The sequence below is a fragment of the Echiichthys vipera genome (assembly GCF_963691815.1).
Source record: "Echiichthys vipera genome assembly, chromosome: 7".
Lineage (NCBI taxonomy): Eukaryota > Metazoa > Chordata > Actinopteri > Perciformes > Trachinidae > Echiichthys > Echiichthys vipera.
The window spans coordinates 15,149,289-15,164,490 of record NC_139832.1 but is presented as its reverse complement, the minus strand read 5'-3'; the positions used below and the strand labels follow the sequence as shown (position 1 = coordinate 15,164,490).

Below are 15,202 nucleotides of genomic sequence, written 5' to 3'. Positions count from 1 at the left end.
TCAGCGACAGAAACAGCAGAAAGAGCTTGTTGACAGGCTCTTTTCAGTGAGATGCCGACAAGCACAGGCGCAAAACCATTGTTGCCTTCAACAGGAGGCGCGGTTGCTGGCGAGAGCCGGTGCGTGAAGCTGATCCTGCGAAGAGGCAGACAAGTGCTTTTGTCCTTTACCCACCGCAGCAGGCCAGCACTGGTCTTTGTTAGCCACTGATTTGCATTGGCATTTGTAGTATTAGTATTCCAGGCACGGCTGGGCAGCAGACATGTATAGATTCAGAGGTTAAAGGGGAGTTTTAACCTAGACACATCAGCTGTAATCAGTCATAGCACATAACCATAAAAGCAGCCAAGCAGATGTGTGTTACTTGTGCAAGTGACTAAGATTGTGTTGTGTTAAGATTATAACCTCATCATTTTTATTGTTAAAAATAAGATTTTACTAAATGAGTTGCTAAGAACGGCCAACATTGCAACAAAAAAAAGAGAGCGATCGGACAGAGAAAGAAACACAAGCAGTCACATGACCATATCCATTTAAAACAAAGGTTAACAAAATTATGAGAGAAGCAAAATTAACAACCACAATGTCAGGTACAAACACCCAATACAGTTTATAGATGGGCTTTTTTTTATTAACACTTTGGATGGTCACTTTCAATTTCACCTCCAAACAAATCGGTTTTGCTGATCTGGCTAAACATTTGGCTTATTGACTGCTTGTGTGTTGCCCAGTCATAAACAGTTGTAGACACCATGCTTCCAGATGCCAGCAACCGCTTGGAAAAATAAAAAAATAAACATTGTCATCATAACTCGTGTAGAATATTAAGATTGAAAGTTCCTTTCTTGATCTTGGAGACTGTAGTTGGCAAAACAATGTCCCCACAGGGTCCATCTAGTAGCTGTACACAGTCTACATATCAACAGAGTTTGCCCACTTCCGATATTGGTTTAAACGATTGGATTAAGGAGCAGTTTACCTTCTCATCTGAAGGAAATGGAAATTTTAACATCCACAATTGCAACGGGGCCAGCTCTATCTGTGTGATACCATTAAAAGCTCCAGAACAGCTGACTTGTAGAGGTTGTTTTGTCAAATATAGATGAAAAGAAGCACAAAGTTTAAATAAACCAAAATCATGCTTTAAGGTCTGTCATAAATGCTTTAGCAAGCATGATCTCAACAGATCCATAATCACACAGTCTCACAGTCAGTTACATTAATAATCACATACACCAGCACCAACAAAGTGCTGGTGTATGAAGCAAATTACAAGGAGAGATCAAAGAGTTGTGAGTTTTCTGCTGTAAGGTTCATGCACAGGCATTAACACACTTTGGGTTTATTTCTACGGGTTTATTTCTATGAAGTTGGTATTTACAAGGGGGCCTCCAACATACATGGATATCTCTTCCATCCTCGGCACAAACATTCACGCGCTTTATCCTTGAGGCTTTTGTTTTAATCTTTGCATTTCGCTCGAAACTCCTGCTTGTAACACAAATGAGGTTACACTGTTCCTTTTGCTGCTTTTCTTTTTCTTTCGTTGAACTTAAGCTGAGTGTTTGAAAGTTCACGTGTGTGTTTGCCGCACAAAATGAAACAGCCTCTGCGCCTTCTACGGAGAGAAACTAGCTGTATTCAAACTAACATATGGCCTTGCAACAGGGTGTGAGCGATCTCTCATTAGACAAATGGCTGGCCAAGCTGTCCCCTGTCGTAAAGTGCTCGGCTCTGCTCCCCTTTGTTTTCCAACAGGAACTAGTGCTAAGTGGAGATTCCAAACACTGCTCTGCAGACAAAGGCCACTCTCACCACATATCCGGGTTGCCGTGGAGACCAGCGTCCTTATTAAGGGCTGGAGAGATTCCAACGTGCTAAAAAACAACCCCAGCAGATTTCACAAAATTTTATATTTGAGCCATAAAAAGTCACAACTCTGATTATTTGTTTCACTGTAGTCTTCAAATTTCTGTTTATTGTCAGGATTTTGTGACTTACGAGCGTGTGTGTGTACATTACTTTTGGTGTGTGTGTGTGTGTGTGTGTGTGTGTGTGTGTGTGTGTGTGTGTGTGTGTGTGTGTGTGTGTGTGTGTGTGTGTGTGTGTGTGTGTGTGTGTGTGTGTGTGTGTGTGTGTGTGTGTGTGTGTGTGTGTGTGTGTGTGTGTGTGTGTGTGTGTGTGTGTGTGTGTGTGTGTGTGTGTGTGTGTGTGTGTGTGTTATGCTTTTGCGCATGTTTATCCTCCTAAGTTTCCTTTTGTGTTTAGTCCCCTGAGGCTGAAAAAGCTGTCTTTCCTTAAATCTCCCATTGTTTACTCCTGCCAAGGCCATCTGTGATGTACACTCTCTTTATATTGAGATTTAGGGAAAACAACAAACTCAACTTGAACGGTATAAGACATAAAACAGGGTTCAGAGACAACATCACCAACATTTTAATTGGCTCTTGCCTGAGGGTCAAACACAAAGTAGAGTGGGTGAGATTATTGACTGGATTTTAAAAACTTTTTTATCGAATTAATATTGATTCCACTCCTCGTGACCCTTGCATTAAAAGAGGATTTTGGCTGAGATTGGGGGAATTTGTAGAAAAAAAGTAATAGTAGGAATGAAGAAAATAATGATTTCCCCTGTTGTCATCATAGTAATTATTGAGCATTTAGTTTTGAATTGAGTTATAACTCATTTTTGTGGAAAGTCCCCAATTGCAATATTTCATCTTCCAAAGCAACCCGTGGGAAAAGCCCGAGCTGAGTCCTACTAGCCGGTTAGGTGCAGAAGTGTTTATGTGTTCATTGTGTGCTGCTACCACATGCCTTCACTGCCAGACAACCAACGGACTTAGAGCTGGAACTCCAGGGGATCAATGCATCATTGACCATGGGCCTGAGCTGAGTATTGATCCAGCCCCGCACAGCCAGTTTGTATCTTCACTCAGCCAGATAGAGGTGCCAGCACAAATAAGTGAGAATCTGGGCCTTGAGAGAGCAATGATCACACACACACTAGTGTTCAACAGAAGCCAAAATCTCACATCCTCTGCTCGAGTTAACCGAGAAGCTATCGATGCCCAACCCTCCTTCCAATCTTTCTTATCTTAGGAGCTGGAGAATCGATTTCACTATAGGAGTATGAGCAACTGTTAGCACTGAACTAACAGCTGGATGTGTGCCCAGCTGCGATGTCAAGAATGTGGCCCGCAGTGCTGTTGACAACACATGGTCAGTGAGTTTCTGACTGTGCGTTTGTTCATTTTGGGAGTCTACTCTAGTTAATCAGCCTTTTGTTCAGGAGTGTGTCAGCTGCCTGGTCAGAGGACATCTGCCTTTGGGGGTTCACAAAATCTCATTTCCAAACTGAATGGGTCAGGAGAGCGCCAGTCGCAGGCTCAGATAAGAATGGCTTTAGATTCACTGCACGTATTGCAACAATGGACTGAAATGATAAATGCCTTTGCAAGGCAGAGCATATTCATCAGAGACCGACTACTTTCTTGGGGTGAACTAGCAATGCTAGTAATGTGCAGAAGCTGATAATGACCAATCTTATATATGTACTGTGAAAACTCATTAAGCTAAGCTTGCCTCAGGCTAAAGCATTTGTATGTCTCCACCCGAGCATCGAACCAACATGCAGACTTTTGCTACAAGCCTAGTAGTTTTTCCAACCTCCTAACCCGGCTGACTTTCTATGATGTGCTCTCTCTGTGAGCTACACCCACACACACACTGGTTGCTGTGTTGCCTTCAAGCTACATTTGTACACTTTCTCTCTGTGGTTGTTCACTGTTGTCTGCGAACTGCATGCCCTCTAAAGCAGCGTACAGTGCTATAGCTGCTTAGCATTCAGTACACTTCAAAGCTCCTCAGTGTGACAGCACAGCCCAGGGCTCATTCTCTCCTAATTGGAGGTTCATTAAGGGACATGGTGCACCTCAGGGGAGCCCTGCTCACTGCCAGAGGAGCCTGTCTTTATTCGGATTTTGGGGTGTTTACTTGCTGCGGCTGATTTAGGAAGTCATGGAGAAATATGAAAATGGGTTTTTAATTGAGATAAAGGCTGATGTGGCATGTGTGCGGTCCCTCTGTGTCATTGTCAGAGGGTATTAGCGCACTTCTGAGAGAGCTTTAGAGTGGCATGCAGGAGATGGAAAAAACACCTGCTCCAGCTGCATCAGGGAGCCGGTGGACGAAATGTGAAGTCCCCAGGGTTCAACTACAGGTGATCATTTAGAGGGTCGATGACATTTAAAGGGGTCAAGCTTCAACCCTTATATTCTCAACAGGGTTTCAATATTAATGAGTATTTGTTATGCAGGCTCACGCTCAAGATGAAGTGAACTCGCTGGTTATCAGAGGAGGAGGTGGTGGAGGTGGTGGTGGTGGGGAGGGGTTGAGGGTGGCGACAGTTTGGCGAGGAGCAGACGCAGTGTCCTTGTCGTGCTGATCCATTTGTATGGGGCGGTGGCTAGTGAAGCAGGGGAATATGGACTCACTTCATTAATCGTGCTGAAAGTGTCGACTTCAAGGATAACCACCCAAGGGTGTACTATTTATATATGGAGCACTCTAAATGTGGGTCTATGTCTTCCTTATCTTTTAACCACAGTGAGTTAACACGACCGTCATGGTTGATAGTTTAAATGCCGGTCAAACATACCTCTGGTTTTGTAAGTTAGGCAAACAGGCCTGGATAAATGTGTCAGAATTCCTCATCTTCATATGAAGAAGAATGTAGGTCAGAAGGGTTTGCCCTCATTACAGAGCTCTGGCTTCTGTCACTACTGTAAAGTTGATTTCGGATCACTTCTCATTAATCTACTATCAAACTCAACCATGCTGGCTGTGGATCGGTCTATGCCAAGAGTAAACAATAGGATCTTAGTGCCGTGTGGCATTTCATGATGTCAGTAACAGGAGACGCTGCAGACATAGATGCATTGCCATTTACTGGATACCTCAGGGCAAAGACTGTCATTTAGATTGCCAGATTGAGGAAATTATATACAGTATTTCCAGCTAACAAACACACTGTCTGCAAATATAGCAGTGCAGTGTTCCTTACTGCTGTGTATGCTGCTGTGTGTTTGTTTATAATAGGTGATTTTTTTTTTTTTGCTAGTCTATACAAGCACAATGCCACACCTCATGATCTTGACACATTGCTGGTTTAGCAAAGCAGTACACCTGAGGAAGATCTGTCTTTAATCTAGTAGTAATTTGTTGATGTTGTTGTAAGGCTGCAGCTCCTGGGGTGTGAACCACGTTTTCCTTGTCTAAACAATGTACTGCAGAATATTCAGAGAGACTTTAGTGGTCGGATCACTACGGCCGGGCTATGATCGATGAGGACCTGTGATCCCATGGGAGTCATGGGAAAGACCAGTTTGTTTACTCTGCACTTTCTCCTGGGTCTCTGTGGCAGTTTGATTTATATTGTGCTGGTTTGCACCATAAGCTTGTTATTTGGAGCCTGGCTGGGTCCATATAGTTCATTTTATTCTTAAGCATTCAATGCATTTTAATGCAGAAAAGAAAATTGGCTCCAGATCTGACAGTTGGCTTGACCCTGAGATGGGAGCGAAGAGCAAAAGGGTGAAGCTGGAAGAGAAATCAGACATTTTGCTTGGAGAATGAGATGTGAGCTTAGCCCTGAGAGTTTTTCCATCCGACCCTTATCCTCCCCTTCCTCCCCCTCCTCGTTCCGCCTCTTCATCCCCTGCTCCAATAAATACAGTTTGCACTCTTCATGGGGCCCAGGACTAACAGTGTGGAGAGCAGGAGGGATGAGAAAGGGTCTATTCTGATGGGTTTTTTCTGTGCGACTGTAATGTATGTAAATCTCAATTAAGACCTCCTGTGCCCTCATTAGGCCTTTCAGTGGGGCTTAGGAAAGGGGGAGTTAATTAAAACCCATCTTGGGCAAAGAGGCTGTTGGTTGCTCTCAGAGTACCATGAGGAGGGTGATCAATACCTAAGCATATCATTATGATTTAGAGGAGGTGTTAAACCATAGCTCTAAATCAATTTCCTTGGGTCTGGGGAGGAAAGAAGGAGAGGAAAAATAATAAGCCCTCAGGCTGGTGAGGGGAGGAAATGTTCTCGTTCTATCTGAGCCCGCTCCCATAGCAGACAAAGAACGCCTTCACATCATCTTTAGCATTGTTCAATTTTATTGTCATGGCAATTTACACAAGCGTACAGTGAGACAAAAAACTTTCTCTGGAGTTCATAGCACATTGAAATTAGAAACAAACCAGTGCACGCACGCCACAGTAAAAGAAAACCAGACAAGAGATATGGGTCGTGACTCTCCTTTTTCCTGCACAATTGCTATACTTCTGTGTGAAATAATCATATGCAGCAAGCACTTGTGTAGTTCTTGTTTAAGTCAGGGGTTTTTGGTGTGATTATGGTTTATTTCACCTCAAAATGTGAATTTCCGAGTTGAAGAGGTGAAAGGGTCGAGGCACAATAACATTTGAGCAACAGCAGAGCCCCTTAAGAGATGGACAGGAATCAAAGCTGGCGTCGATCATAACCCAAGCTTCACTGCCACTGGAGAAGCAGAGAGATCACCCAGAGGAGTCGCCTGACAGCACATCAGGAGTTGGGAAGACTGCCTGAAGATTATGAGATTACATCTGATGGACGTGCTGCAAAGTACAGACAAAAGATGTGAAAATAAGGCATTTTAACGGTTTATGTTTTAAATCTGAGGTGACAGTGTCTAGCTGCTTAGTTGTGTAAACTATTTACAATTCCTCAGAGAAGTCTCTTTTTAATCCGCTTGTTACTCAACCGGGCTATCACTATGGGAGAGCAAATTAATATTCACAACTACAAAGCAAATAGTGCCGGTTCGTTTCTGCCAAATAATTAATTTTCCTTTCACTGAAGCTGCAATTATAGCTGCCTGCCCCACAGATTTTTTTTCTACAGTTTTTTTTTTTTCTTTCACAGAATATGTTGTGATTCCTCAGACAATTCCTGTCCTCCCTGAGGGGACAATCTTGTTCATTTCTATCTTGGTAGATTATACAAATACTTCAAGGAAGGCTTTGTGGTGCATCAGATCACCCATGTTGTCTCCTAATGCAGGAAAGGTGTTGTTCATTAACCAGGAGTGCCTACAGGACAGGCCCTCATCAGGGAAAGTGTGTTTATGTCAGATAGAGGGTAAGCTGATGGGAGCACAGTGCTCCTGCCTCTCATTACATTAAGTAGAAGAAGCTCCATGGGCATAGGCCATATGTGTCGTTTAATGCACATGGAGCCCCAGTCAGGACTCATATCCTTAAAATGCTCTTAGATAGACAGCCTGTCGAGTCACACTGAACCCAGGGACCTCATCTGCCCAGGGATAGGAAGTGCTGATAGGGAATCAAGCCCTGACTGTGAAAGCGCACTTTAAAATTACATAAGTTGTCACGGTGTGTGGTGAGATGAGTTGTGTCAGATTGGGTTGACATTGTGTAGCCCAAACTTGTAGTTACTTAGGGACTGCTGAGAGACTATAGTTGGTACTGTGTGCCTGAGGGGATAATACAAAGATTTTCAGCTGAAATTGGACCAAATGAACTGACAGGCGTGCGTGTGTGCGTGTGTGTGTGCGTGTGAGTGTGCGTGTTTGTGTGTGCATGTGTGTATTGTACATTTGAGTGGCAGAACTCATTAAAATGAGTACGAAGTATCATTTTCTTGGCAGTTTCGTCTGAATACCGATCCAGAGTGCAGGAGGACGGGAATACTGTGAGCATTTGGCAGGATTCATTAAGTGGCTCGTTTTAACGTTTATGTTGTTTTCTTTCAGGGGCAGGGAGAGGCTTCAGCACGGGGGACGACCATGGAGGGGGACTGTCTCAGCTGCATCAAGTACCTCATGTTTGTCTTCAATTTCCTGATCTTTGTAAGTATTTTTCATCTGGTTCTCAAAGACACTTAATCTGGCTATCTCTGAAGTTTGTGTCAATCTAATGATTTGAGATGGGCTTCTGGCTGCCTGCTGCCCGACTGACTAATGGAGCCACATTTGCATTTCATTAGACGAAGGCAATCTTGATTCTATCAAATTCTCTTTTGATTAGATTTTAGTGTGCTGACACACATCTGAGGCACACTGTGCCGTGAAGAGTTTGTGACTGGCACCTGAGTTTATCAGTCTTGATCAGACAATCAAGAGTAATCCTGTTAGTCTGAGCCTGTGAAGGGGGGAGGGTCTGAGTAAGAAGGTTTGTCTGCTTTCCTGCTTTATTAAGCGCAACCAAACCATTTAGAGGCTACTCAGACGCCATTGTTCAAGGCTGCGGTAATAACACAACAAACCGAGCAAAGAATGAACTTGATTGTAAGAATCACTCAATAACAACAACTGTTTTTCACTGACACCCCTTTGTTTCTCTCTTTGGCCATTTCACACTCATGTAACACAACAGCATTTTTCGAGCCCAATGACCTTTCAAAAAAGCTACCTCCTCTCTCCTCATACTGCAACCTCTGCCTCCGACATGAAGTGACGTTCATTTGCAGAAGTCCAGGTGTAACAGAAAGAAGGGGATTGTGGTAGAAGTGTTTAGGCTCAGAGCTCTTCCACCCCCCACCTCAGTGCCTTCTTCTCTTAATCACATGAGTCACCCCACAGTGACGGCAGATAGGGTTTTAGTGAAAGGAAAGATGGAGGCTGCAGTGCTGTGCATTTCTTTAGTAGGTTGGGGGTTAGTTGAAGCAGGGTAGATATCTCCACCCACCCCCTACCCCCCACCAAGGCATTATGGCTCTGCAGATATCCAGCCTTTTATCTGCCTTCAACTCTCACCTCAACCTTTCATTGATTTGTAGCACCTGTAAGTTTTCCCGGGGAAAAAAAAGCACACATTTATTTTCTATTATATGACATATTTTTGAATCATTTGCCATTGATGAAAGCAAGCTATCCTTTGAGTTCCTATGAATTTTTAAAATGCAGCCAATTTCTGTTTTGACTAACTAGTGTCTTCTTTCTGTTTTTCTCCATCAGCTGGGGGGCTCTTTCCTCCTGGGAGTGGGAGTGTGGGTACTGGTGGACCCTACGGGATTCAGGGAAATTGTAGCAGCCAATCCCCTGCTATTCACTGGGGTCTACATCATCCTGGGCATGGGAGGCATGCTCTTCCTTCTGGGCTTTCTTGGCTGCTGTGGAGCCATCCGCGAAAACAAGTGTTTGCTCCTCTTTGTGAGTCGGCTGACAAATTTAAAATGTAGTTCTATTACTGATCGTGTTTGTGTGCATATGTGTTGATTATTCTGTCTGTAAGTTTTTGGACTAACATGCTTGAAACAGAAAGCTAAAAGAGCAAAATGCCCTTCTATTTGCCATCTTGCCTCAAGCCTCATGCATAGTTAATGCTGAGTGAAGCAGGCACAGCCAGAATGTGATTTCTACTGACTGATGTGTACTTTTTCTGCCACTCATCCACCTTGTCCTCACTTTGTTCTTTGTCTTATTGCAGTTCTTCATGCTTATACTCCTCATCTTCTTAGCAGAGCTGGCTGCGGCCATCCTGGCCTTCATATTCCGGGAGCATGTAAGTTGCCTATTCTCTTCAACGGTGCAGTTCCCTATTCATATGATACCCACCACTTGTGTCCAGTGATCTTTTCTGTGACACTTACCTGTGCTTTTGACGTTTTTTTTTTTAGCTGACCAGAGAGTACTTCACCAAGGAGCTGAAGAGACATTATCAGGGCTACAACAACACTGACGTCTTCACCTCCACATGGAACGCCATCATGAATACAGTAAGGCCACAGCACACATGGCAAAGAGCTTACATACCGTAGCTTTTACCAACTCTTTTTTTTACCAACAGTCTGTGGAAACAGGAAGGTTTGCAGCCTGGCATCAGGGAGCCATATTTTATAGATAAAATGCGAGACATTTAGGTCAATATTCATGCTGGATTGGTGCACGCATACAGTGGACCACAGGCCAGTGCACAAAAAGGCACTCTGAAATAAGGGCTTCTTCTCCTACTCTCTCCTCTCCTCCAACCAGTTTGACTGCTGTGGGGTGAACAGCCCAGAGGATTTTAAGGACAGCCTATTCAGGATGATCAACGAAGATCATATGGTGCCAGAAGCCTGCTGCCAGCGTGCCAGTCAGACCGGGGAGTTGGCCTCTATCAGCCATACGCGGTGCTTATCAGGCAATATGATGTTCCGCAATAACAAGGTAACTTCTGACACATTCCACGATACCCACACTCTCTCTCCCTTGCCTTCTCTCTTTCTCCCTCCTTCCAAACCACCTCCAGGCCTAATTAGAGCAGTAGACAGTTGAGGGGTGACATCCAGGGACTCGCTGACTCCTCCATGGCTGATTAGTGCTTTTGGATGTCATGGGAGGCTATCTTACTATGTGTTATAATGTGGAGACAGTGTATGCATGCATCTGAGCCAAGTGTGTGTGTATGTGTATGTGTTTGTATACGTGTGTATACATTGGTAAATTGGATTTTTTTGGGGGGGAGCATACATGTGTGCAAAAATAGAGAATAATGAGTATATGAATATGTGAAAAATGATGTGTGCTTCACAGTTACACACATGCACACCCACATCCCTGCTTCCATGTGTGTGAAGAAAGCCGCAGAATGAAATCATAATTACAGTGAGAGCTGATAGGAAGAGGTTTTTACCACACTCTCCACCTGTTGTTTTGCAAACCACTAGAACAATGCGTCATGTCCACAATGTGTGTCTCTCTGCTCCTCCACACAAAGAGCCCTCATTAAAAGGCAGTGAGGCTAGAGGCCCCACTTCCCATTCATTCAACCAGGTCTTTGTTCAGAGCCTCACACGATTAAAGCTATGCTGTTACTTTAATTATCTCTGTAATTCTGCAAGTTTATAGACAATTGATTATCTGCTGAGCGCAATGTCTTTGTGTGTCCCCAGGGCTGTTACTCTGCAGTAGTTGACTACTTTGAACTGTACATCTACGTGGCTGGAGCGCTGGCCATTGTGGTGCTGACCATTGAGGTATGGAAGTCTTTTTTTCATTTTTAGTGAAATCATCACACATGCATCATTTTCTTTGTCTCTCTAGTGGTGTGAATATTCTTTTTAGAAATTGGGAATTCTGCATTAAGCTGGGGATATTTGTCATAGTGTGTAGTGCAGTGTGGTCTAGTGTTATTTGACTGCTCTTTGTATGGCAAGATCGCCATCTAGTGGTGGGATTTGGTGCTACAGAAACATAGTTTAGCCTTGCATGTCTCAGTACTGAGTTCACTTTCCTTTACACTGTTCTCTTTACCAACATGCAGCTCAGCACAACAGTTAATCTCACATCCTCAATGCACTAATAAAACCACAATGCTTCATCCACATCTCAGGATCAACTTCTGCATCCCAACACTGACTTTTGTCTCCCAAAAAGAAAACTGTCACTATACAATGTTAAAGTAGCAACCAATAGCATTACAATATGCATCAGTATTCCCTTTGAAGTAGCTTTTTATTCATATATATATATATTTTTTTTTTCTAATTGTGCATGAACCAAGATTTCATTATAGTTAAATGAACGACCCATCTTTACTGCATGGAGTGTGCTACAAAATGAGAAATAATTAAGTATGGAATCAGTGGGCTTTATTTTCCTGAACCAAAGTAATTACAGTAATGCAATACAAAACAATACATTCACAATAAATACATGTATAGGATAGCTTCATAAGATGCAACATTGTATGTATCAATTAGTGGTTTATTTTTGTGTGTAGGTGTTTTAATGATGGTTGAGTTCGAGTGAGAAAACAGAACATGAAATTTAAAAAATGTGGTCACTGAATTCATCAAAGCCATTAAAACATATCCAATTTAGTCCACATTGACTACTGAAGAGGGAACTTGGTATTGAGTAATGTTTGTAACCAATTGTATAAAATAAAAAAATTATAATCTAGAGCTACACTGCTGTTCTAGTTTGACATGGGTGTCATAAGTTTGTTAAAAAAACAAAATAACTACGACCAAAAAAGCATCACTGTCTTCTTATTGTGTGCTAATCATATCTTTTTTTTCTCCCTTTCCTCAGCTCTTTGCCATGGTTTTTGCAATGTGTCTCTTCAGGGGAATCCAATAGAGCTGCTCCATCTGTGAACTTCTTTTTGAAAAAAAAAAAAAAGGGAATTCAGGATAAAAGAACAAAATGGACATGTGTAAATTTGTTGATCTCTTTTTCTATTGGCTAATTGGTAGAAAAACAAAGTTAGACTCTTGTACTTCTCAGCTGGACTTTTGAGGTACTGGATGGCAAAAAACAACAACAACAACAACAACACATACACACACATTTAAACCGTAGAGAAAGTGGGAGATCAGAGACAAAACTGATGTAAAACGATTTGTGTGTAAAGTGGAAACAGTCATTTTTCTTTTGGACCAGGTCTAGCACAGACTGGGTGTAAAGTGGACCAGGCGCGAGGACCAGGTGAAGCCTGAGCAGAAGGCACTGCACTGACTTTTGGATGAAGAATATTTATATTAAGTAAAGTTGGCTTAACTGTAAAAAAAAAAAAAAAGTGTTTTATGTACACTTTGGCTGTTAACCTTTTTCTGCTCATACTGTAAACTGTAAAACTCCCTCCCTTCCTCCATATTCCTTTTTTACAGCCACTCTTCTTTAACGCTGTGTTATATAAGCTGTGTGTGTGCGTGTGCGTTTGCGTGTGCGTGTGCGTGTGTGTGTGTGTACATACTGGATGCTCTTTTTGAATGTGTATGAATGTATGTATGTATAGTTTGTGAGCATGTGAGTTCATGGTTCTTCATGACCCATCCCAAGCTTGAAAGCCAACCTCTGATTCTTTTTCTATTTGTATGGTGATGTGTATTGCAGTAATGGTTATATTGTGGTTTTAGGTGGTGAAATGTTTGTGTATGCATTTGTATTAGATTCTTGAAAAGTCAATTACATAAATGGCATTCTAAATTACCGCCCTGGTGTGTGTGTGTGTGTGTGTATGTGTGTTTTTTTTTTAACTGGTTGCAAAACATCAGATCAAATTTTATAAATAGAATTAACCTTTTGTGTAGTGTTCAGCAAATAATCTCCATAATGCATCACATAAACATACATTACATTCCATTACATTTAGCTGACGCTGCTATCCAAAGCCAAAACAGCAGTAGAGATAACAGGGAGATGGAATCACCTGCGTGGCATTGCTGCCGGTCGCACCTCCTCCGGTGCTCACGGGTCAGCTGCAGGGTCATCAGCCAGGATACGTGTAAGCATATTTTTCCAGCCTGATCAACCAGAACAACTGAATTTTTTATTTTTTATTAGGGTCTACAGTTAATTTGATAAGAAAGACTGAAGTCTGCAAAATTTATTGAAAAACTGCTTTAAGGTGTTTTTAAGGTTGCGTGATAAATTAGGCCGTTGTTCTAGTTAAATTGCGAAACTATGATATTTGTCAGAATAGACAGTTTTCTGCTGCAGCCTTGTGAAGGGTGATTTGTCTCATTTAATGACAAATCAATCTCTGCTGCACATTTTTTGACATTTGAAGTATTAAAACACAAAAGATGGATGTTTATTTTACATTTATTGATGAGCCAAAGCATGATAAAAAGTCCACATGGCTCTCGGTGTTATTGTGATAATGAACTCAATTTCACCTTGAATGCATTAGCGCATTGATTTTTTTTTTCCCTGCAAGAAAAATCCATGATGAGTGAACCAACAGGGAGTGGTTTCACAAAAGACACCCTTGCATTAGTTCCAACAAATAAATCAGACCTCTGATAGACGTCTCAGATTGTTGGTTGTAGACTAATAATCTGTCTAGTTCTTGTATATATATAATATCGCACTAGTGGTGTAAATTAAGATGCTGTGAACTAGAAAATTTAAAAAAAAAACATATCTGCTAGTCCTCCAGCTCTAACTTTCACTACAGCAGGGATAGTTGTGCCTACTGAAATAATGTAGCAGTCATAAGTGAGGAGAAGGTCACTGTGGCCTGTAACAACTATTATTATTATTATTATTATTATTATTATTATTATTGCCAGTGAGTGTGACTGATTGCTGCAATACAATTGGCTCAGCAATAGTCTGGAAACAAAATGGCAAATCTGCATTAAATTAAGTATCCTATTTATTTACATGCAGCTGAGAATGCAAAACGAATTCTGGCTTAACTCACAGAGCAGTCTTAGCCAGATGTAGGTGCCCTTTTGGTTTGCACTTCATGGCCACCGTACTGATATGCAACCGGCATGGGGTAAACAATCCATTAATGCTGATGGATGTTTGGCCGCTAGGAGGCAGAAAAACGTCAAAACAAGATGGAGGCCACCGTCACCGTCAAAGTTACAAGTCGTTTCTAGGTTTAATCATATACTGGGTTTAACGTGTTCGTGCTTATATCCACATGCTGTGGACACGGAGCAACATAAAAAATCATTTAGATGTTCACTGGTGATCATGTTTCTGGCCACTTGATGGATGTAAGTACACGTTCACTGTACATGTAGCTCTGTTTTGCTTTATCTTGGTTAGTTTGTGTTAATGTTACGTGTTCAGCGGCCGTGTGTGTGTCTCATCACTCACACTTCACACTTTACTATGTGAAACCTCGTGAAGTCATAAAGAAAGTAAGGTTGATTGAATAACCATTGCTTCTTGTTTATCTTGACTAAAAAAAGTATGAAAAATGACCGTTTGAATTCTGGTCTGTAGGCCGATTAGTAAACATTGACAGATTGAGGCGGCACTGACCTATGCTGCATCAACTCACAGCAACTTGAACCAGCCATGAACACAGGGTTCCTATCAGATTGGCCTATGAACTGAAACAAAATAGTGTTTAGAGCTCATTTAAGTCAATAAGCCAATAGATCCTTGGTTTGATAAATGAAAGGGTCATTTATCAAAGGTTGAATATGTAGAATCTTTATTAAAAGCTATATTTAAAAAAAATAAATACACCCACAGGGCGTTTTGAGGGGTACAGACTGAAAGATGAGTAGGACATTAGGGCACAGGGCTGGATGATAATTCAATATGATAATGTAATATCTTTCAATGGAATCCTATTGTGATGAAATCATAAATCGAGATATCGTCATGCACTATTATGTCTTCTTAACTGATAATAACATTCACATATTAACTCAAATTTCAAAGATGATCTCATGTAAAACAGTT

The 15,202-nt window shown here is 41.8% G+C and overlaps 1 protein-coding gene across 1 annotated transcript in view; it reads left to right on the top strand.

The window, feature by feature from the left end:
• tspan18b (tetraspanin 18b) overlaps positions 1 to 12,962 on the top strand; it is a 31,799-nt gene extending 18,837 nt beyond the window's left edge. Inside the window, exons 3-9 of the mRNA XM_083916595.1 lie at positions 7,814 to 7,909; positions 9,017 to 9,211; positions 9,489 to 9,563; positions 9,679 to 9,777; positions 10,034 to 10,210; positions 10,936 to 11,019; positions 12,080 to 12,962. Coding sequence (XP_083772721.1) covers positions 7,814 to 7,909; positions 9,017 to 9,211; positions 9,489 to 9,563; positions 9,679 to 9,777; positions 10,034 to 10,210; positions 10,936 to 11,019; positions 12,080 to 12,127 — 774 coding nt within the window. The 3' untranslated portion in view covers positions 12,128 to 12,962. The remainder of the gene's footprint in view (positions 1 to 7,813; positions 7,910 to 9,016; positions 9,212 to 9,488; positions 9,564 to 9,678; positions 9,778 to 10,033; positions 10,211 to 10,935; positions 11,020 to 12,079) is intronic.
• The last annotated feature ends 2,240 nt before the right edge of the window (positions 12,963 to 15,202 follow it).